This window comes from Patella vulgata, chromosome 9 (assembly GCF_932274485.2).
Source record: "Patella vulgata chromosome 9, xgPatVulg1.2, whole genome shotgun sequence".
Classification (NCBI taxonomy): Eukaryota; Metazoa; Mollusca; class Gastropoda; family Patellidae; genus Patella; species Patella vulgata.
In genome coordinates this window covers 27,419,833-27,442,207 of record NC_065887.2, presented here as the reverse complement: position 1 = coordinate 27,442,207, position 22,375 = coordinate 27,419,833, and the positions used below count along the sequence as shown (strand labels likewise).

The 22,375-nt window shown below is 37.0% G+C and overlaps 1 protein-coding gene and 2 long non-coding RNA genes across 6 annotated transcripts; 2 read left to right on the top strand and 1 right to left on the bottom strand.

Moving 5' to 3' along the window:
- Positions 1 to 2,602: 2,602 nt before the first annotated feature.
- Positions 2,603 to 4,370, top strand: LOC126832431 (uncharacterized). 2 transcript variants are annotated; one of them, XR_007684711.2, is made up of 2 exons: positions 2,603 to 2,796; positions 4,097 to 4,370. It is a non-coding gene; the product is annotated as an uncharacterized LOC126832431 (long non-coding RNA). The 2 variants fall into 2 exon arrangements; XR_007684712.2 differs by having other exon boundaries at positions 2,603 to 2,800.
- Positions 4,371 to 9,870: 5,500 nt separating this feature from the next.
- Positions 9,871 to 11,690, top strand: LOC126832428 (uncharacterized). The gene is made up of 3 exons (XR_007684709.2): positions 9,871 to 10,039; positions 10,826 to 10,924; positions 11,555 to 11,690. It is a non-coding gene; the product is annotated as an uncharacterized LOC126832428 (long non-coding RNA).
- A 3,941-nt stretch (positions 11,691 to 15,631) lies between these two features.
- Positions 15,632 to 22,221, bottom strand: LOC130010310 (zinc finger protein OZF-like). Of its 3 annotated transcripts, XM_050563172.2 has the most exons (6): positions 21,838 to 22,206; positions 20,864 to 20,990; positions 20,487 to 20,599; positions 18,233 to 18,368; positions 17,806 to 17,929; positions 15,632 to 17,253 (listed from the first exon to the last, which is right to left on the bottom strand). In XM_050563172.2, the coding sequence occupies exons 1-6, from the start codon at positions 21,896 to 21,898 to the stop codon at positions 15,682 to 15,684; spliced, it is 2,133 nt and encodes a 710-aa protein (XP_050419129.1). In that variant the 5' UTR covers positions 21,899 to 22,206; the 3' UTR covers positions 15,632 to 15,681. The 3 variants fall into 3 exon arrangements, with proteins under 3 accessions (XP_050419129.1, XP_055959090.1, XP_055959091.1); XM_056103115.1 differs by having other exon boundaries at positions 20,864 to 22,219; XM_056103116.1 differs by lacking the exon at positions 17,806 to 17,929 and having other exon boundaries at positions 20,864 to 22,221.
- Positions 22,222 to 22,375: the final 154 nt, after the last annotated feature.

Sequence of the window (22,375 nt, the reverse complement as noted above, 5' to 3'; positions counted from 1 at the left end):
CCCCCGCCGAAATCCCGAAATAAATAGATGACACATATTAATTGCACGTTTATAATTTTCAAAAGTATCAGCAAACAAACTGATTATCAACTATACACTAAGTTTCATCACTCTCTATCAGACAGAATCAAAGTCAAAGAAATTGCTTAGCTCTGCTTAGCTTTAGCGGAAAATGTTAATCATTGAACTCAGTCAAGACATTCACCTAATGAACATCAACATCAAGTTTAAACATTCTACCTCGATTAAAAGCAGAGTTGATATGTTCCAAAACCAATCAAATTGCTTATCGCTCTTTAGCCTATGCAGAAAATTTTCATTAAACTTAGTCAAGGTAATGATATAATGAATCTATACTCAGAGTTTCACAGCTCTCACTTAATTATAACCAAAGTTATCTCTTTCCAAAGTCTCAACCAATCAAATTATTATTATCTGTGCTAAGCCTTAGTGGAAAATTTTAAACACAATGTAGTCAATATTGTTTTATCTAAAAATTAACAGAGAGAGAGAGAGAAATGGGGTTTAACGTCCACTCGACACAAACTAGGTCATTTCGGGACTAACACATGGTTCAATTTTATTTCAATAATTCGCATGGGCGTAGGGGTCTTTAGCAGTGGGAGGAAACCGGAGGACCCGGAGAAAACCCACGAGGTTGGACAGGCAACCCTACTCCTTGTCACGTACAACCGGGGAATCGAAACCCCGCCAGTTAACTCAATGACAGACCGTATGATACAGCGCGCGCGTGCTAACCATTCGGTCACCCACCCCCCCTCTAAAAATTAACAGACACAACTCAACTCATACACAAATTGTCTTAAAATTGTCTTGTGGGTTTTTTTTGCGTTTTGTGGACGTTTAATTTCTTTGCCTTGCATGGTAGTATTGGTACTGAATAATCAATCCCACAGTGTAACTTTAGTGGTATCATCAGCATTACTTTTTGTATGTCAATTAGGGCCAGTAAGAAAATTTTGAAAATAAACGCTACCCTTTTTTTTAGTTTTTTCTCGGAATATCGACAAGCGATTGCCATGCAAGATACGCCCATATTATGCAACAGATGGACAAAGACCAAACTCAAAAAAAGGAAGCAATGGTCCAATATGCATGAATATCTACAGGAACCGAGACCTTTGGGATATAAACATATATTTGGAGTTTCATAAAATCAGATAAAGATAGCTTGCCAGTTAACAAAACATACGCCCACAGCAGCTAAGTCGTCCAGGCCGTCAACACATTTTATCTTTTGTCAGTAATGAAAACATTTGATTGTAAATGTGTAATAACCCATTAAGTAGTTATCAGAAATCAATAGAATTGTTTCGATTGTTTGTATAATGACCTTAAAAAATCTATATTAACTTTAGCCTCTAGAGTATCCACAAGATTTTTCAAAGTGATCAAGGGTCATAACTCTGGCAGTAATTATATGTAATCGATGAAAATGAATAGGATTCGTGGTCTCATGACCTTAACCACTGTGTGTGCATAAATCTAAAATCAATCGGATATTAACTTTAGCCTCTAGAGGTTTCAAAGATTTTTCAAAGAAGTCAAGGGCCATAACTCTGACAGTAGTAATCGGAAATAAAAGAAAATAGGCTTCTTCGTCTCATGACCTTAAACAGTGTGTATAAATTTAAGGTCAATCTGATATTAACTTTAGCCTCTAGAGTGTCCACAATATATTTCAAAGTCATCAAGGGCCATAACTTCCTCTCATGACCTTGTGTATAAATTTAAAGTCAATCTGATATTAACTTTAGCCTCTGAGTGCCAACAAGATATTTCAAAGTCATCAAGGGCTATTTATCCAGCAGTAATTATCGGAAATTATTGAAAACGACTAGATTCCTTCGTCTCATGAGCTTGATCACTGTATATAATTTTAAGTCAATCAGATATTAAACTTTAGCCACGAGAGCGTCCACAAGATGTTTTAACGAAGTCAAGGGCCATAACTCTGGCAGTAATTATTGGAAATTGCTGTAAAATGCCTAGGATCCTCCATCTCATGACCTTAAACACACATCCACAAGATATTTCAAAATGATCAAGAGACATCTAGGGGATATGTTTATTCAAAATACCGGTACCTGTTGTTTTGGATAATTAATGTTGTTTTGGGTACATCTATGAACCATCAATTTCAATTTACTTTATTCTGAGTGAAGTTATGAATTGGAAATAGATACTTTTATCTGGTTTCAGACAGGGGATGCATTTAAATTTATGATGAACTTTACACATCACCTATGTATGACAACAGTGTTGTTGGTGCTGTATTTGTTGATTTATGAATTTGATCAATTGGACAATTGAAAACAGTTGTATGATTTGTAATTTTAGAGTACAAAAACGAAATTTTGTTGTGTCACTAATCGTGTGTTCGGCATGGCCTAAGAGACCCATGAGAAGTTCGATCTCTCACCAGTCCCCCCTCTCTACTTTCCCTTTCTCTTTTTATTGACTTATTGAAAATGGATCATTTCACCTTCCACGACTTTGCTTTTCACGTGTTCAGTGCCTGAGAATTTCTTATGATAAAAATCCACCTCTGTCTTATTTTTAACCAATGATAAAACAGGTCGATAGTGTACACGACTGATATTATTATTCTCGTGCCAAATATACGGCCTTGACTTTGGGATAATCATCACGTCTTCGCCAATGCCATGAACATGAAGAGCAAGCAGGATGAGCTTAAATGCCGTAGTAAAATTTGTGACAGGAGAAATATCTCAACAATCTTAGAAATAATTTGTTCAATATATCATATCCTCAGTCAGTAATGAAACTATCCATTCATTTATTCTTTTAGAAAAGACGCGTTGTAAAATAAATCGACCATAACAACAGGTCAAAGCAAAGCAACTTACCTCACATTTTATGCCACACACGCTTGATAGTGAGTATGCGCGTGCGCAAGTGGCCAATTCGTGTTATCGGATAATGGAAAAATTAATGGATTAGGCCCAACGGACATTGCTAATTCGAAAAAATGATGTTGTTCCTTAATCTCTTATTTTCTGGCATATGTTCCACATTATTGAACGCGTAAGGAAAGTGACAGGTGGCCAAACGGGTAATTGTGCTACTTTCGGTTTGTTTGAATAATGACGTAACAAACAGTACTACTAGTACTATCACTGTGAAGGAAAGCCGAAGGTAGCACGATTAACCCAAATCTAGCCAAATTCACTCAAATCCACCATTATGTCAACTCATATAATAGAGAGAGAGAAATGGGGTTTAACGTCCACTCTACACAATTCTAGGTCATTTCGGGGCTAACACATGGTTTAATTTTATTTCAATAATTCGCTTGCGCGTAGGGGTCTATAGCAGTGGGAGGAAACCGCGAGGACCCGGAGAAAACCCACGAAGTTGGACAGGCGACCCTACTCCAACTCATAGTCATATAATAATAATTTATATCTATCTTTAATAATATACTGTTTATGCGAAATTGTCATTTTTGATTTAAAATTTGAACAAAATCTCTTAATTTATTGAAACCTGTAGAGAATTTTTATAGACAAAAAAATAACAAAAAAGTGGGTGTGGTACCACACCCCTGGGGGCCGTGACATGCCCCAATATAAATAGTTATTATCCTTACAATTGAGTGGACATCAGACTCTTTCTCTCTATTGCCCCCTTTCTTCCAACTCTCTCAGACCAATTCCTTGATTGTAGGCTATGCCAACAAGACTAAAGTATAGGACATAGTACTGATCAGTTTTGAAATGTGAGAAAGGGAGATATTTTAAATGTCCAAAACAAATATAATTTCAAATTTCGAACACACATTTAAAATTAAAATGTAATTTCAGTATTTGATTGAACCATCATGTCAGTTCCGAAATTACCTCCTCTCTCTCTCTCTCTCTCTCTCTCATCTATCTTCTCTTTTCTGTTTCCTCTCTATCCTCATTCATCTCCCTTTCTCTTCTCTATTACCCCGCCCCCAGCTGCTCCCCCACTTTCAACTCCAGGCTCAATTGTCATGGTTAAATAAATTATTTGAAGTAATCAAGCCTAAGTATCCTAGTGTCAATAGCCACTATTATTATTATTTCAGTGAATATGAAAACATGGTCGGGAGCAGCAAGAGCACGGCAAGAAATATTGAATGTGAAATGTGCATCTGAAATTATACTGTTTTAAATTGATGGAATTGGACCCCATGTGAACAGAGGAATGAACATATACATGTATTTCAACCAATAATCGAATTTTTAAAAAATGATTCAAAAATATTTTATTTACCCCAAGTTGTCACAAATGTTGTTAGACTCCAGTGAAATTGCTTTCATGTTAAAATCATAAAGAATAAAAAACGTGATTTACAAACATTTTGTTTTACCCAAAACCAGTTTTTACTGCATTTTGAAATTGGGGGCCCCCGACTGTGAAACACCCAATATTACATATAGACTAGTGTGCTACTGTTTCACGAATTTAAACGAGAGGTCAAACAAATCCCAATCCATAACACAACTGTAAACCACTTGTCAGTCTGTCACACAGTCAACAGTGACTTTTACCTTATATCAAGGTACATTTACCAGTTAGACTGATCAGCTATGTTTCCATATTGAGAGAAAGTGAAATGGGGTTTAACGTCCACTCGACACAAACTAGGTCATTTCGGGACTAACATATGGTTTTTAATTTTATTTCAATAATTAGCTTGCGCGTAAGGGTCTTTAGCAGTGGGAGGAAACCGGAGGACCCGGAGAAAACCCACGAGATTAGACAGGCGACCCTACTCCTTGTCACGTACAACCGGGGATTCGAAACAGCACGCACGTGCTAACCATTCTGCCATCCAATCCCCCGTTTCCATATTGATTTACATGGTTAATTATTAGTAATATTTACTGCTGATAATTATCTGTCTTTGTCCGGATGGGGGGGGGGGGGGCCGAATGGTTAGCACGTGCGTGCTGTATCATAAGACATGTCATTGAGTCAACTGGCGTGGTTTCGAATCCCCGGTTGTACGTGACAAGGAGTAGGGTCGCCTGTCCAGCCTCGTGGGTTTTCTCCGGGTCCTCCAGTTTCCTCCCACTGCTAAAGACCCCTACGCGCTAGCGAATTATTGAAATAAAATTTTAAAAAACATGTTAGACCCGAAATGACCTAGTTTTTGTCGAGTGAACGTTAAACCTCTCTCTCTTGTCCGGATACGGTGGAGGTCTAGTTGTTTAATGTGTAACGCTTCGAGTTCTTGCAGGTCCGTCACCTCTTGCTTGGGGGCAACGAGTTGATCCCAGGTAAGGGTGTATGAGGCTTTGCGATAGGCACCCCTTCGCAACATCGTGGGTTTCCTCCTGGTTTCCACTACAGCAAAGACCCTTGCCCAGAATTTAATAAAAAAAAAAGGTACCATATAGAATTGTCCCAAAATGACACGGTTGGTGCTAAGTGGACATAAAACCCATTTGATTTTATTTCGGTTGTAGTCCTACTTACTGAAATGTATATACTATAGGATCAGGTTCTGTCGCTCGGTGTCTTGTGTTTTATTCTCTTTTTCACCATGAGCCCCCTGCATGGTCCGTCATAATTTGAACATTATGAAAGTTAACTGTACTGTTATTAACTGGCTTCTGTTCCTTCACACTTTCGTCGAATTGGACCGAGTAGTGATACAATGACTGAGGCTGTGTCCAGATTTTTTAGTCAAATTAAATTTATATTTGTCTTAAAGGGAAACAAATTTTAGCGTACTGTAATGTAGGCTAATTGCAGCCCTGTCACACTTCAAACTTAATTTAGCTTGAACTAGAAATGGTTCCACTACTGATGTCTTCCGCCTTACTCCAGCCACAGTAGTAGCTCGTCCTACGGAGTTCCTTTGCGCAAGTTTTTTAGTCAAATGACTACAAAAAGTTTACTAGCCTATAGCCCCCTTAATTTACACATAAACTGACCCCAAACTGTTCTGCATATAGCTTAACATATAATAAACCAATTCCCATTGAAATAAAGGTGAAGTCTTACCGCATAATTATATGATTTGATGAAACCCAACTGTTACGCGAAATTTGGAAAGATTTCATTTGGCTGGCGGCTTACATTAAAATAAATGTCGCTTTGAAAATGTAGAACGCATATTACAATTATCACAAAGAAAAACTGTTCAATAACTATTTTAGTGGTTCAGTCTTCACTATTTGTGATAGAATTACTTATTTCAATACAAACTGTAATGATATGTGTTGACAATCGTGCGTTTGAATCTATTTGTACTTGCGTAAGGAGTGTTAGACTGTATCAATTGTAGCGTTAAACACAGTTTAATGGTACGACATTGTAGCTAAGCTTGAACGTGCTCAGGGGGGGGGGGGGCTAGTGGTCTAGAGTGCCGCGCTTCGACCTCTGGCTGGCCGGCCACCTCTGGCTTGCGGCTGTGGTTTCGAGCCCTGGTGTGAGCGTATGTGGCATGGAGATAGGGAGGCTTCTCAACCACGTGGGTTTCCTCCGGGCACTCCGGTTTCCTCCCACTGCTAAAAACCTCTACGCGCAAGCGAATTATTGAAATAAAATTAAACCATATGTTAGTCCCGAAATGACCTAGTTGTGTCGAGTGGACGTTAAACCCCATTTCTCTCTCTCTCTGAACGTGCTCAGTTCCAACAGTGTGTGTGAATTAGTTATGTACTTCGTTATGAGGAAACCTTCGGTGCCAACAGTTTATTAAATTCTGTGGTGTGTGAACTGAATATACGTCTTTATCGGGACCGTCCTGACAACCATATGTACGTCGTTATACGCACGCCCCAATAGTCCATAAAACATAGGTGTGTAAAGTGTGTAAAATTAAATAAAAGTAATTATCAGGACGCCCCAGAAGTTCATTAACTCCTGGGTGTGTAATGAGTTTATAATAATTGTAACAATGCGTCTTTGCCGGTACGTCTGTTTAAGAGCCAATAAACAAGATTTATTACACAGGGTCCCAATCTCAATTGCTACTGTTTAATATTAAAGGGGGGGGGGGGGCGAATGGTTAGCACGTGCGCGCTGTATCAGAAAGTCTGTCATTGAGTCAACTGGCGTGGTTTCGAATCCCCGGTTGTACGTGACAAGGAGTATGGTCGCCTGTCCAACCTCGTGGGTTTTCTGTGGGTCCTCCACATTCCTCCTACTGCTAAGGACCCTTACGCGCAAGCGAATTATTGAAATGAAATTGAACCATGTGTTAGTCCCGAAATGAGCTAGTTTGTGTCGAGTGGGCGTTTAACCCCATTTCACAGATCATATCCTGTAATTACGAAATGACAAGATATCTCTCTTTACATTGAGAGTTCCTCCAACACCATTCCCGGCTTCCTTCCACCGCTAAAGACACCTGCGTGCAAGTGAATTATTGATATAAAATTGAACCATCATGTCAGTTCCGAAATGACCTCTTAATGCCCCCCCCCTCTCTCTCTACGTCAGGTTGGTATGTTACTCTGAATAGACGCATTGCATGAAACTTGCCAAATGTTTTATTGTATATTTGTGACCACATCTCCAACTTTACTCGAGCAATAAGGCTCCTTTCCAAACACAGAATTGAACCCAGGAAATGTTCTCAAAAACGCAACCTGACTTCTGAGATGGTAATGTGTTCTCCATGTAACTCATGCTGCACGTGCTGTTCACCGGGACCAGCCCTATAAAATGCACCCCCATACCTGGTTGAATCATTCACACTACAACGTCAGCAGTATGCCACAACTCACGACAGCTCAGAGGCACCAGGAGCCTGGAAGACTCGACGCTGGCCACACTGCCCATGCCGTTGCCAATCACTTCCAGGTCAATGTTCGGGCCATCAACAGGCTTCGGCAACGCTTTCGGGCCACCAACACCACGGATGATCGCCGCCGAACTGGTAGACCAAGAGTTACAGCAAGGCGACAAGACCGCCATGTTGTGCGACAGCACGTGCAGAATCCCTTCACACAGGCATCTGAGACAGCACGTCATACAGTGGGAACTCACGGAAGACCCATCAGTACCGATACAGTGCGCCGACGTCTCACCAGAGAGAACATCCATTGTCATAGACCTTACCGTGGACTTATCCTCACCCCTCGCCATCGACGTGAACGTCTACAGTTTGCCCAACAACACCAGAACTGGCGACACAGGCGATGGAACACTGTTCCGTTCACAGATGAGAGTCGGTATTGCGTATCAACTGCAGATGGCAGGACCAGAATATGGCGGCGACGTGGCCAGCGTTATTCTGACCAATGTGTCATGGAACGATACTCATGGGGAGGTCCAAGCATAATGGTTTGGGGTGGAATCGGCCTGAACCAGAGAGTGGGACCTGCGGTGTTCCAAAATCTTGATCCAGGGAGAGGAGGCGGCATCACAGCAGTGCTCTACATCGATCAAGCTCTCAGATCTCACGTCATACCACATTTCGCACGTCGTCGAAACAACGTTTTCCAGCATGACAACGCCCGTACCCATACCGCCAGAGTTACTCGGGACTTTCTACAGCAGAACGGTGTCAACGTTATGCACGGGCCAGCCCTTAGTCCGGATTTAAACCCGATTGAACATCTTTGGGGTGAAATTCAGACGAGACTTAACGTCGTACCGAGACCAAACACAGCCGATGGATTGTGCCAGGCTTTTCTGAGAGTGTGGTTCCAGGTGCCAATGGCGATCATCAATCGTTTGGTTCACTCCATGTACAGACGCTGCGCTGCTGTTATTGACACTCGCGTTGGACACACCAGATACTGATGTATAGACTGTGCACAGACTCTAAACCTTCTCGTAATGTCTTAGAATTGTGATGACTTAATATCTAATGTGTCAACATACTGTTCACAAAAAATTGCTTTGATCCATTTAGTAAGACGTTTTCTAGAATGATTTGATTAAAGTGCCCCTCTGATTTTGAAATCGTGCTGATGTGGTTTTTTTTTTGGGGGGGGGGGGGCTGGTTAGTATATATAATACTGCCAGGCAGAATACGTCCGCATTTTGCAAGAGATGGATAGAGAACAAGCTAGAAACAAAAACGATTTTTTGAACAATCAGGGGCAATAGTCCAGAAAGTTATGGTCTGAAATGAGCAAATATCAAAAGGGACTCAGATTTTAGGAATATAAAGATATGTTTTAAGTTTTATCAAAATCGGATAAAAATTGTGACCTCTAGAGGATCCATAACCTTTCTATTACATACTTATACACAATTTGCGTACAAAGCGTACTCTAAATCCAGTGGACGCCAGACGCGTCCGAGCGCGTTAGATTGTAAACACATGAAGTTTTCATCTGCCCACATAATGATTTTTATTTAACACAGCCATTAAAAAGGGAATAAAGAGCGTCCTTTATATGATTTGGAATTATGACGCCGAGTGTTCATTGTGATTTAGTAAACACAGACTGTTCGATTGTGAACACATTTAGGTTTAAACATTAATAACAGAACACATGACGTTGTTTGAGATGTTTTTAAGAATGGACACCTTGCGTCAACCATTCAACGTCAAATTTTCTCTATGAACAAGCTATTCATAGAAAATTCTTAAAACTGCCAACTTGCACTTAAAAGTACAAGTAGGCAGTTTTAATATTTGATTAAGAAAACCAGATATAGTTTTATTTGTTTTTTAAATAAAAGATTATTTTTTTTAATTTTTTTTTACAAAAGGTAGCCCAAATGACGTTAATATACGTCCATTGGGGTAGCCTATCAACAGAATCTCCGTCGAAGCAATACCATTAAAACCTTTCGAATGTGCGTTGCGAACACACTGCTAAAGGTCATGTTTGTGTGAACGTTGTATTTGTTCGCCCCAACGCCTGGCGTTCAGACAAACACACACACCGTTCACACAAACATGCCCTTATGAGCATGCGTTAAGAGTCACGTGAACACTTTCAAAGACGACCTAGGATGCCATTGTACGTATTTTGATGTAAGAAATTAAATACAGCTCTGAATCACTAATCAGTGTACATTGATGAATTTCAGCATAGACACTTTGTTAACGGTAAGTTTTGGAATAGAAAATAAAGTTTTATTTTCCTCCTTGAGTATTTTGATTTACTGTTAATCATTTCAACCGTTACCGCTCTCTTGGACCTTGGCGTCTCAAAGACAAAGAGTAATACGTCTGTAACTGAAGGCAAATTTCTTTAGTTATGTATTTTATTGTTATGAATACAGGAAAGCGGACATTTTTAAGAGTGTTAGAACAAGTGGGTCTTATTTCAAAATATCCTTAAAGAAACGGAGAAGCTGTAGGCTATAACTTATAAGGCTGGACATAGTTGTCTCCCTTCTAGTTATACGTCACGCGAGTTCTGTTTCGAACACCACGTGTTCAGAATTAGAACACCTCGCGTTCAGAAGAAGACCACAAACTGTTGTTTCAGCTTTTTATTTTTACCCCCCTTCTTCCCCTCAACAAACACACACACACGTTATTTACAGTTATCAGTAACGAGTATTTAGTATTGATGCATTTGGTCATTTTTATAGCGGTAGGGGCCTACTATAACAGTATTAGGTCTAGCCTGTTCCATCACCGCCCATGAAGAAAATTAACATCGAAGAATTTTATAAGGAGTGGATGAAAAGAAACAACTCAATTTCCGAATACGGTGCACTTTAAGCTTCTGCTAAATAAAACTGGTAAAGTATTTCTGTACATCAGTGATACTATGCCTGCAGAAAATTTCGTTTACAGCTTTTAGTTCAATGTACTGATTCAATGAAACTTTGTTTTCAATTTTTAAAAAGTATTTACATTTAAATTTACAATCACGTTTTTCAGATGTAAGGTGAATGACGGGCCTTTTTGTCATCAACTTTATTGAGAGCGAAACTCAAAACGGTGCGATGAAAAAAAGAATCTATTGTACAAGTAATTGATGTAAGTTTAATTCTTGATGTACTGACAAAATTTATTTTCCGTACAATATTTTCAAATTACTGTTTGGCCAGCAATTCGGAACGGATATTGTCATTGTGTTGCGGTACAAACTATGAAATGCAGGGCCTTGAGAGTCCAAGGAACTTCTGGCTTAGACAGCATTAAAATACTCGGACAAAAGAAGGTAAAAGAAAAAAAAAATAGAACATTTGAAAAAAAAGAGACCCGTTTGTTTAAGAATACTTATCCAAGAACTTAATAATAACAAATAAATTTGTGATCGTGGTTAATGGCTCCCTTTGCCCCCCCCCCCCCTCTAAATAGAAGTAGTATTGGAGCCACATTGATATTCATCTAAGTTGCGTTTCATCAATAATTAATCTGATCTAAACCACGCGAAAATCATTGTTGCAACGTACCTCATACAAAATATCACCAATGGTCAGTGTTCGCTGTGTGGGACAACTACACAGAGCTGGGCACTCTATTGGTTATGACATGCCGTTCTAACGTGCACAGCTTCATTTGGTTGTTGCTGTTGCTATGAGTGGATACCTACCATAACTGTCAGCCACAGTGAAGTGTATTTTTGTTTTTTTATTTAGACTTTCCTTTTTCCTATAATTTCAGGAATATGACAGTTCAGAAATTGAGAGGTCACTCATAAGGGGGAACAGCTACATTTATAAGTACCAAGAACAGAAAATACCGTCCGTTGGATTTTTATTTAAAATCATGATAAAATATAAACTGTTTTGGAACTAAATAAAACCTTTAAATTCATATCTTTATTTTTCTCTTTTTGCCCAGAACATTTTGTAAATGTGGAAATCGACTAATTTTCTTGTGTTCATTGCAGTTTATATAACAGTTAATCCAGTACAATGAAACTGAACACTTAGTGTTAGCAAACAGCAAATGAACGCGTTCTAGTGTTCAAAATCTGTTTCATTTTTGTGTTCATTACGGAACGCGTCCGGTGTTCGGATCTGAACGCTTAGTATTACTTTGTTAGGAACATTATGTTTTCTGTGCTGAACGGCAGACGTATACATCAGTTCGAATTTGAACGTTTAGTATTACTTTGTTAAGAACATTGTGTTCTGTGCTGAATGCCAGACGTATAAATCTGAATACTCATCCTAGCTGTTGGACGCGTTCAAAATCTGTTTCATTTTAGCGTTCTGTAAAGGCGTCCGTGGGTTTAGAGTGGCGGCCATTTTGTCAGTTAGTTTCATTTCGATTTTCCCGAAATTCAAATTCAACCTTCATTATGATGGAACGGGGATATATCTAAACGGTTTTTAAAATCAGAAAAAAAATTGTGACCTCTAGAAAATCCACAAGCTAAAAATGCGATTTTCGACCAATCAGGGGCCATAATCCAGGAAGTTGCGTTCGGATATGTGTGATTATCAAAAGGAACCAAGATCTTTATGATAAAAACATATATTTAAAGTTTCATCCAAACCGGATAAAAACTGTGGCCTCTAGAGGGCCCACAACCTTGATATACCATATTTTTTTTACACTATTTGCGTACAAAAGGCGGCCATTAAGTCCGTCAGTTTTTTCTGATTTTCAAGAAATTCAAACTCAGTCATCATTAGTGTATAACCGTGATATATTCACACGTTTTTTTTTTAAATTGGATAAAAATTGTGACCTCTATAGGTGTATTAATATTGTAGCAATTTTGCTCATTAATTAATATCTTTAGTAGATTCACATATGTAGTATGTACTTAAAGGAGCTAAATTGCTAACATTTGGGACCTACAAATTGACACAAGTGGGTCGGAACTCATATAATACTGTAATATGAATGTATATAAACTGATATACATTCAATGGTTTCCGTTTTTACTCTAATTTCAAATCAGTTATGTTCCGCGAAATAAGCCAACAGTCTCAATCGAATGCAAATTTCTAGCGCCTGGTTATTCCAGTCTACATACGCCGTTTGGTTTGGTGCAATATGTCTAACCTCGTTCCTGGAGTCTCTTGCTAGAACTGGGGCTGAAACGCATTATGGTACACGATTCGTGTACCAATGGTAAAATGTTTATTTTGTCTTAAATATTGGGTATCAGAGGCCCATCTTTTTCCGGTAAGATCACAGCATCAATGTTGATTTAAATTGACAAATAATTAATTTGTGTTTTCAATGTTGAAGATTTTTGATGATATTGAGTTAGAGACTTAGCTACTTTAAATCAACTTAGTGAATGAATGACAGGTTGACACATAAAAAGAGTTATAGAACCAAAACATAGCTGGTTCCATGTGTCAATAAAATACCACGAGATTACACGTGCTTGGCAATGTACTAATTGCATCATTTGGCTAAAGTAAACAATCATAATCAGTAATTGCACAGTTTTAGGGTCACGAGTAGCTTATTCTGCGCGTGATATCCATGGGTCCTATAAAAGAAATCGTGGTAAACTTTTAAGACAGATTTTCTTTAGATTCCGGAGAGATTACGTTCTGAGTTCCTGGACAACAGCTTGATTCCAGAAGGGGAAAGATTTAACAGTTTCTACCAGCAGACTCGCCCAGTCTGCCTGGCTATTGTTTGAAAATGACTTTATTATTGTAATCTATACTATGCTTGTATCCATATGTAAGCAGCTATGATATATAAAACGTAAAAATGAACTGAGAAGGCAAACGTCTTAAGGAAAACAGTAAGAAGTAAATACACAACATGAAGCAGAAGCAATGACAGCTATGGGTCATACGTAGGATGTGGCGACCGGTTTATTCAACGTCCGACCTCCCCGTCTGACAGAAGGCTCATGGTACTACATAGGGACTACAAGCTCAAAACGCGATTTTTTTACATCCGATACGCGCAAATATCGTAAGGAACCAAGATCTTCGGGTTATAAACATGCATTTCAAAATTGTGACCTCTAGAGTGTCCACAAGCTAAAAACGTGATTTTCCGTACAATCAGAGGCCATAATCCATGAAGTTATGGTCCGATACATGCCAATATCGAAAGGAACCGGGATCTTTAGGAGACCTATTTCAAGCTTCGTCAAAATCGGATAAAAATTGTGGCCTGTAGACTGTCCACAAACAAATTGTGTCCGGACGGACCGACGGCAATATACATATAAATAACAGGAAAGAAAGTGGTTCCTACAAGTGTGGTTCCTATCAAGGACACGACAAACACTTATATACTATGGAAGGGTATCGCTGCCAATATTAAATGCTCTGCTAAAATGTCTTTCCATTGATTATATGTAAAAAGTACACTGTACAATGTCCTAAAACCGGTAATGATGAAGTCAAAATACTACTAAGGCCAAAGTTAAATGTAAAACGTCAAATGTAATGTGTCAAATGACAAATGTTTGATTGGAAAACGCTGTTTTTGGCGTGTCTACATTTTACATTTCCCAGATTACATTTTACATTTGCGTTCTGCCGCATTTCATTTGATCTTCACGCTTTCTACATAGCATCTTACGCAGAGCACTAACTATGATATGCAAATGTAGGATATCACGTCAATTATTAACATATACGGAAACGGGGCCGAGATCAACCCGACACACTATAAGCCAGCACACGATAAGGGGAAATCAACCTGGCACACTATAAGAAATTTACTTACCTTGAAAAAAACGACCAAATTTGGATGGTACTAAACTATATTACCATGATTACCGATGGGGTGGGTGGGTATGCAATGTCAAAATACGGGTCTTAATACGATATTCACGATATCATGTTACATATCAGTGAAAAGCACGTTAATGTACACTCTTTCCTCTCCTTAAGTAGCCTACATGTATATTCATTATTTGTTAGGCACAATGATTATACTTTTTTTTCTTTTTTTTTTTTTTTAAAAAATGGATTAAAGTTAATTAGCTGGTACTAAAATTTCGAAAGAGGATGTGGGGGCGGTGGCGATGGTTTAAAATGTCAAAAATACGGGTCTTAATACGAAATTCCAGTTATCGTGTTATACGGCACTGGAAAGTATTTTTCTATGGCTCTTTGAATCTATCAGTTATTTCCTGGCACATTCATAATTAGGTACTTTAGAGAAAGAAAAGTCCTCCTTGTTTTGTAGAAAGAAATGTGTCGCTTTCCGACAGTAACCTAATTGCTAAATATAGACTATATTTTCAATTTATGTTATTTGTCAATGGCTCGGATTAACCATACCAATCACATGATTGTATTGCAGGCACGGTCGTCCCGTGAATTTCTTATAGGTTGCCATGTTGATTGCCTCAATATCGTGGGGTAAATATCTTGTGCGTGTGAAATAGCTTTATTTAACGTCCGATTCCACCGATATGATACCGCAGACATGTAAATATCTTATAGTGTGCCAGGTTGATCTCGGCCTCGTTTCCGTATATGTTAAGTCACGTGGTATCCTACATTTGCATATCAAACTTGGTGCTCTGCGTAAGATGTTATGTAGAAAGCGCGAAAGCCAAGAAATGCGGCCTCGGTTTTTCTTTTTCTCAGGTTATTTTCTTCAGTCTTTCTTTCCCCAGCATAACCTGTCTCGTGCTCTATCCTACACAGATGGGACACATTGGTCACTCTCTTAACACACATCCCACACTCCTGCCCCTTAAAACCATTCTATATTTAGTTTCATTGATCACTATTATATATATAGGGATCATCCTTGAGACCCGCTTCAAACAGTATTCTAATTTATTCTAAGGATATTTAACATAAATTTATTCCATATTGAAATTCCTGTGACAGTGAACATTATAGCGGATTTGTGCTAAATGTTTGTTGCATATACACTCCTCTATCAGCCAATTTATCACCAAGAACACGGATAACAGCAGTACCGGGGTCAAACTCATCAATAATTGTATCGTTATCTGTAAGATGTATTTCATACGATTCACTCTCCTTTTTTACCACATCACTTTTCTTATTGAAGTTCCTAGATCTCATCTTGCCACATGCAAACTCATAATGTCTCTTAAGATATTTCTCAACTCTAAAACCTTTATTACAGACTTCACATTTATATGGTCTGCCTTCTGTATGAATTCTACAATGTTCCAGAAGATTAGTGTTATATTTAAAAGAACGTCCACATTTATCACATATGTAGGGTCTTTCGTCAGAATGACTTCGGATGTGCTTTGATAAGATGTGTTTGGTTAAAAATGACTTATCACACTGGTCACACTGGAAAGATCTAATGTTTTCGTGACACTGAATATGATAATTTAAGCCTGAATATGTTCTGTATGTTTTCCCACATATATGGCAAGACCAGTTTTTCTCCTCACAGTGAACTTTCATATGGTTTCTTAAGTCGCATGCAAATAAGAAACATTTTTCACAAACTGTACATTTATGCTTGCGTTCACCTATGTGATATTTAACATGCTTATTTAAGAACTTAAGGGTAGTGTACTTTTTGTCGCATAGGTGACAAGAGTACATTTTCTCTGGAATGTGTATTCTAAGATGACGAATCAGACTGGACTTGTCTCGAAAGCTTTTACCACAATGTTCACATATATTCGGTCGCTCTCCAGTGTGAATATTTTCATGTTCCTTTCTTGTACGATCAAAGCGGAAGCAATCTTCACAAAAAGAACATTTATACGGTTTTCTTGAATTAGTTATACCCTTTTCTAAATTCTTGAGAAGAACCTCTTGTCTCCTTCTTAATTTCCTACGCTCATCTTTCAAAAGTTTCTTTTGTAATAAATCAAAGGTCTTTTTAGATGTCACATCATTTCTCTTCTTTTCCAAACTTATAGCTGCCTTCTCAACAATAACATTTTTAGCTTTTTTCTTAAATGCATTGTCTGTAGTAGTCAGAACAATTTTTAACAGACTTTTTTTCTCTTCATCTGCTGTTTGATCTTTGGCAGCTTTGCTTTTCATTTCTACATGTATATTGTCTTGATACGAATCGTCTGCATCTTCACTTTGCAAATCTTCGTTAGATGTAATTAGAAAGTCTTCTATTTCTTCAGAAGTGCCATGAACAGTATCCATGATATCAGCAACGTCATTTTCTAGGGTTTCATTAGTTTCTTGTCTTTTCCAAACGGCATCATGGACAGATTTCTGTTTAAGTTTTTCTTTAATTTCATCTGTAGTTGGTTTTGATTCTTCACTTGAATCTACTGTTATAGAATCATTCTGTGGTAGGTGGGTGGATCTTTTAGACTTTCTAGTTCCTGTTAGTGTTATAATATGTGCAGCATCATTAGTGTCTGTTTTTGAATGTGTTTTGCACAGTTTAACTTCATCTGGTTTATCAGTCTTCTCAGTCATGTCACAACTTGATATATCACTATTCTGAAACTAACATAATTATGATATTATGCAAAACATTAAAATCTTGTTCTCATTAAATGAAATCAGGTTAAATGAAATCAGGTTAAAAAGTCTACTTTTCTGCACCTGTCAGGCTAATATACATGTACACATGCATACGCCATGCAGTCTGCTGTGAGAGAAAGTTTAATCAATTATGATCCATTTGCTTGCTGATTCTAAAACATAAATTGCGAAATAAACATACCAAAATGATCTCACTAATGGTGTAGCCTATTATTTAGCATAGCTGCACACTATTACAGGCCAACTCATTCATACTACATAGTTATAAGTATTGCATTTAATGCTAATTAAAATTAGATTGTGAGGAATCTATAAACAATTATTGTCCTGTAAGTCTTAAGGGGGATATTGATGCCAGACAGAATTATATCATAATATGACATTATATAGAATCATATGACTTTACATTATCATTTTCAACAATGATTCTGAACATTCTGTGGCCAATTTCATCAACTGCAGTATTAAAGTAATGAATATATTACAGAGAATTCTATGACTTGGAATGCTTACTAATATATCAGCATTGAATTTCTGACAAATATCTGTAAGTGTCTGATCATCTATTTCTTTAGAAATTTTCTGTATTTTTCTTACATTGTCAGCCTTTATTGATGTTACGAGAGCATCTCGACATCTACAAAATGAATTAGTTATTACAGACAGATAAATCTAAAGTCATTTCATAATTTCAAGAATAGAATGAACAAATTTAGTTCTATGTGATGAAATGAATTAACAGAACTAAAAAGGCAAGGCTCTTTCAGTTAAACTCTGCTTATTTTGCACTGAAATTAGTCAAAATTTTATCAATCTATGCACATCATTCTACAACTTAAAGTATCACAAACTTCTTATGTCAAAATCTGAGCATCCACAGAAGAATTGCCTGAGAACCAGAATATATTTTTAATTGCCTAAAGTTTCTACTTTTGTTTACCTTTTATGTAGATATTCTAATTTAAATCTAACCGCAACCTTCAAGAGATCAAGAAAGAAATTGACATCCATCTTAACTTTAATTTCATCAGTATAAATCCACCTTATCATAGTATAGGCCACTTGAAATTTTATATCTGCAAAAACAAAATGTACACTGTACAACTATACTAGATCTTTGTTGCTAATGAAATCAAACAAGATCCTATGCCATGATTTAATGGAACACTTTATAACAAAGAAAGCTTACGTTGCTTGAAATTGAAAATGCAATGGGGTCCTGCTGCCCTGCTTGTAATATCAACAGTTGCCAGGCAAGATACTCCCATATTTTGCAAGAGATGGACAGAGAACAGGCTAAAAAAACAATGTGATTTTTTGTACAATCAGGGCCATAATCCTGGAAGTTACGGTCCGATATGCATGTACATCGAAAGGAAGCGAGATCTTTTGGATATAAAATTATATTTTAAGTTTCAACATGATCGAATAAGAATAACAAGCGGTTGCCAACCAAGATACGCCCACATTTTACAAGAGATGGACAGAGAGCAAGCTAAAAAAAGTAGTGATTTTTCGTACAATCAGGGACTATAATCCAGGAAGTTACAGTCTGATAGCGAAATGAATCAAGATCTTTGAGACACAAACATACATTTCAAGTTTCATCAAAATCAGATAAAAATTGTTACTTCTAGAGTGTCTACAACATTGGTGTTACATACTTTTACAATATTTGGGTACAAGATGCATCCATTTTGTCTGGCAGTTTTGGTCAGATTTTATGAAATTTTAACTCAACCTTCACTGATGTGTTTGTAACAGTGATATATTTAAACATTTTTTTTAAAACTGAATACAAATTGTGACTTCTAGCGGCTCCACAAGCTAAAAATGTGATTTTTCGAACAAACAGGGACCATAATCCAGGAAGTTACATTTGGATATGAGTAATTATCGAAAGGAACCAAGATAAATTTAAAGTTTCATCAAAATCGGATCAAAATTGTGGCATCTAGAGGGTCTACAACCTTGATATCCCATTTTAACCAGCAGTTTTGGTCCGATTTTCATGAAATTCGATCTCAAACCATCATTAGGGTGTATTTGTGCTATATTCAAACATTCTTTCAAATTGGATAAAAATTGTGACCTCTAGAGGAACCACAAGCTAAAAATTCAGGAAGTTACAATCCGATATGTGCGAATATCGAAAGGAACCAAGATCTTTGGGTTATAAACATGTATTTCAAGTTTCATCAAAATCGGATCAAAATTGTGACCTCTAGAGGGTCCACAACCTTGATATACTGTACCATATTTAACACTATTAGCGTACGAGCGGAGGCCATTTTGTCCGGCAGTTTTGGTACAATTTTCACAAAATTTTAACTTAACCATCATTAGGGTTGGACAGGGACTGATGATAATATACGTCCACATGAAAATGTGGGCGTATAAAAACTATATGCTTAAATGTTTTTTTGAAATAAAAATGAATTTTGAAATTAATTTTTTTTGTCTCAAACAAAGCATATGCTATCGTATCAGACTATATACTGTATACATTTTTATGTATTCTATGTTGTAATATTTTCTTAACTTAAAATAAACACAACAGTTCTATGGAAAGCAATTACTGTATTTTAATTGGATCCACTTTTCCACAATGATTCTTGTATCGTTTTCAAGCACAATACTGATACACGATACAGTCTAAAAGAACGAAATATATACTATGTACAATCATAACATCAGGGAAACCACTAATAAGAAATGTTCACACTTGCATATATTTACATTTTAACCCATCTCATTGAAATTTTCTTAACTGTTCAATGTATACTATTTTATTCTGTTCTTGGAAACACTGACGTTGTTGACTATGTGTAAAGAGAAAGACTGTCATACATAATTTTGTCTAATATTCATCAGACATTTTGAAATAAAAATGGTTCACTGACACATGGAATTTTTTTTTCGAATATTACTTGAGTGAGCTCTACATGCAGCAACTATTTATTATACATTTTTTTTAACGTACATGTACATCAGCGTAGTTTTAAACTATGATAACATTCCTGTCAATCAAGACAGGATTGTGATTGAGTTGGACATATTGTCTTATATTATTATACTTACTATACACCACTTGTCACTTATCTATGAATGGAAAAAAATCGGACAATATGATGATTTGACTTTATACTTCAATTTTAATATATCCCATAAAATAAATATAGTACATTGTTTACCTGTTAAATCTAGAACTTTTAACTGACTGAGGTTCTTCCATTCATCACTTTGAGCGGCAAGGATTATCTTATGACAAGGCATTTTACGCCCTTGTAACAATATTACTACATCACTGAAACAAAAATCAAAAGACACTTATAATTACGCTTAATATCAGTGACACAATGAATAAAAATTAGTATTAAAAATTACAATTTTATAAACAGAGCAAATTTCCAAATAAATTAAAACAGCATGTGATTTATCAAACTGAACATCAGTAAATATTTGCTTGATCGCTACTATCACTGAGAGGTTACTACATCTGATGTCAACTCAACACTGCAACACGCCTTCAGTCGTCAGTGTGGAAGAATTCAAAGTTTAAGAAACAAACCTGTATTTAACATTATTAAAGAGATCAGCTGTAAAACTTTTTAGTCTTTCAGTATGCATGTCATCTTCTACCTTCCTTATGTCTGCTAATTCTTTATTCAGCTGTTTATAATTATGTTTTAAATCTTCTTTACATGTAACAAAATAGAGTATAATAAATAACCGTATCTTCAAAGTTTAAAGATACATTATGGAAGATTAGATAAAGACCTGGCAGTTCTCAATATAGTAAAAGCTCAATAATGTAAAGGGAATATGTAAAGTCGGTACGATAACAATCATAGTCTTCATTATCCATTTTTGGATTAAATCATAAATAAGCGTTGAGCAGCAAATCAGATTCAAATCCGACACATAAATGGCACAGAGAGTTGATTAAGGTCTTTTCAGGTAAATAAATGTATAATTATTAGTTTATATAACATTTCAAGCCCAAAGAAAGACCTACAATAGGTAGATTTAGCCACATGCCCATGCACATGGTTGTTTAATAAAATGCTCTGAACCGGGCTAATGAAGACGAGCATAAGCGCCATACATACAGTGTGCTATGAGGGAAATTTTGCACTACGAAAGTACGGCCTACTCTTATAATATATATCGAATTCCAACGGTCAAGGGATCTTTTATGTGCACGCCTACACAGGACCTTGGTTTTTCGTACCATCCGAACGACTAGACAGCTGTCCTGCATCACTAACAAGGGGGAACCACGCTGGAAAATCTGGATGAACTTTCCTGATCAGGCAAGCGAGCCAGCGTCTTATCCACTTAGCAACGTGACCCCCCAATGTCCTGCTTATGGTTGTTTGTTTTCTTTTTAAGGTCCCATGTCTTGACTCCACTCTGACTATCAGATCCCAAATTAGCTATATCATAAAGCATAGTAATACTACGAATAAACCAGAAATTTAATCCTCAAAATCATGACAGCAGAGAATATCTATGACACTGACAGTAAAAAATAATCCCGACCTTCCGCCATCTTGTTTTTTTTTTGCCAGGAACTACTCGACTGGACTCGTCGAAAGCACATTGACAGGAACACTCTTGATGTTATTCAAATGAAAAATTTGTAAATGTTTAAAGATTTAAAATAATGTCTGCATGTTGCAAAAATGCGGTGTATTTATTTGCCTTGATTTATTTTTATATGTGGACTGTTCAAGTCCAAAAATGAAAAAAATAATTGTACAAACAAGATTTGTCTCCCTTGCACCCACCAAAATCAAATTCGACCCTACACCTATTCATTGAGTGACAGCGGTTCCATCAAGGTTTAAACCTTAGAATGTCTGAGCTACAAAAAGCTGGAAGTCGCATTCTAATTATATGTTGACTCTCTTATCTCTGATTTCTAAGGGGAGTCAGCAATCTGACATTTTCATTAAATTGATAAAACTTGAAAAGTCCAGGGGTAATTATGTATATAATTTAAAAATAAGGTCCATGATTAAACTATATATTTAAAATACTGATGTGACGTCATCCTTTAATGTTAGCGTACCATTAG

Bases quoted from the DNA above. Each gene is read 5' to 3' on its own strand.
- LOC130010310 (XM_050563172.2), bottom strand. From the start codon at position 21,898: ATGTGCTTTCGACGAGTCCAGTCGAGTAGTTCCTGGCAAAAAAAAAAC. The intron at 20,600-20,863 runs GTTTGTTTCTTA...TTTTTGTTTCAG, and splicing joins TTTAATAATGTTAAATACAG to TGATGTAGTAATATTGTTAC. The intron at 17,254-17,805 runs GTAAGCATTCCA...TAATTATGTTAG, and splicing joins AATTCAATGCTGATATATTA to TTTCAGAATAGTGATATATC.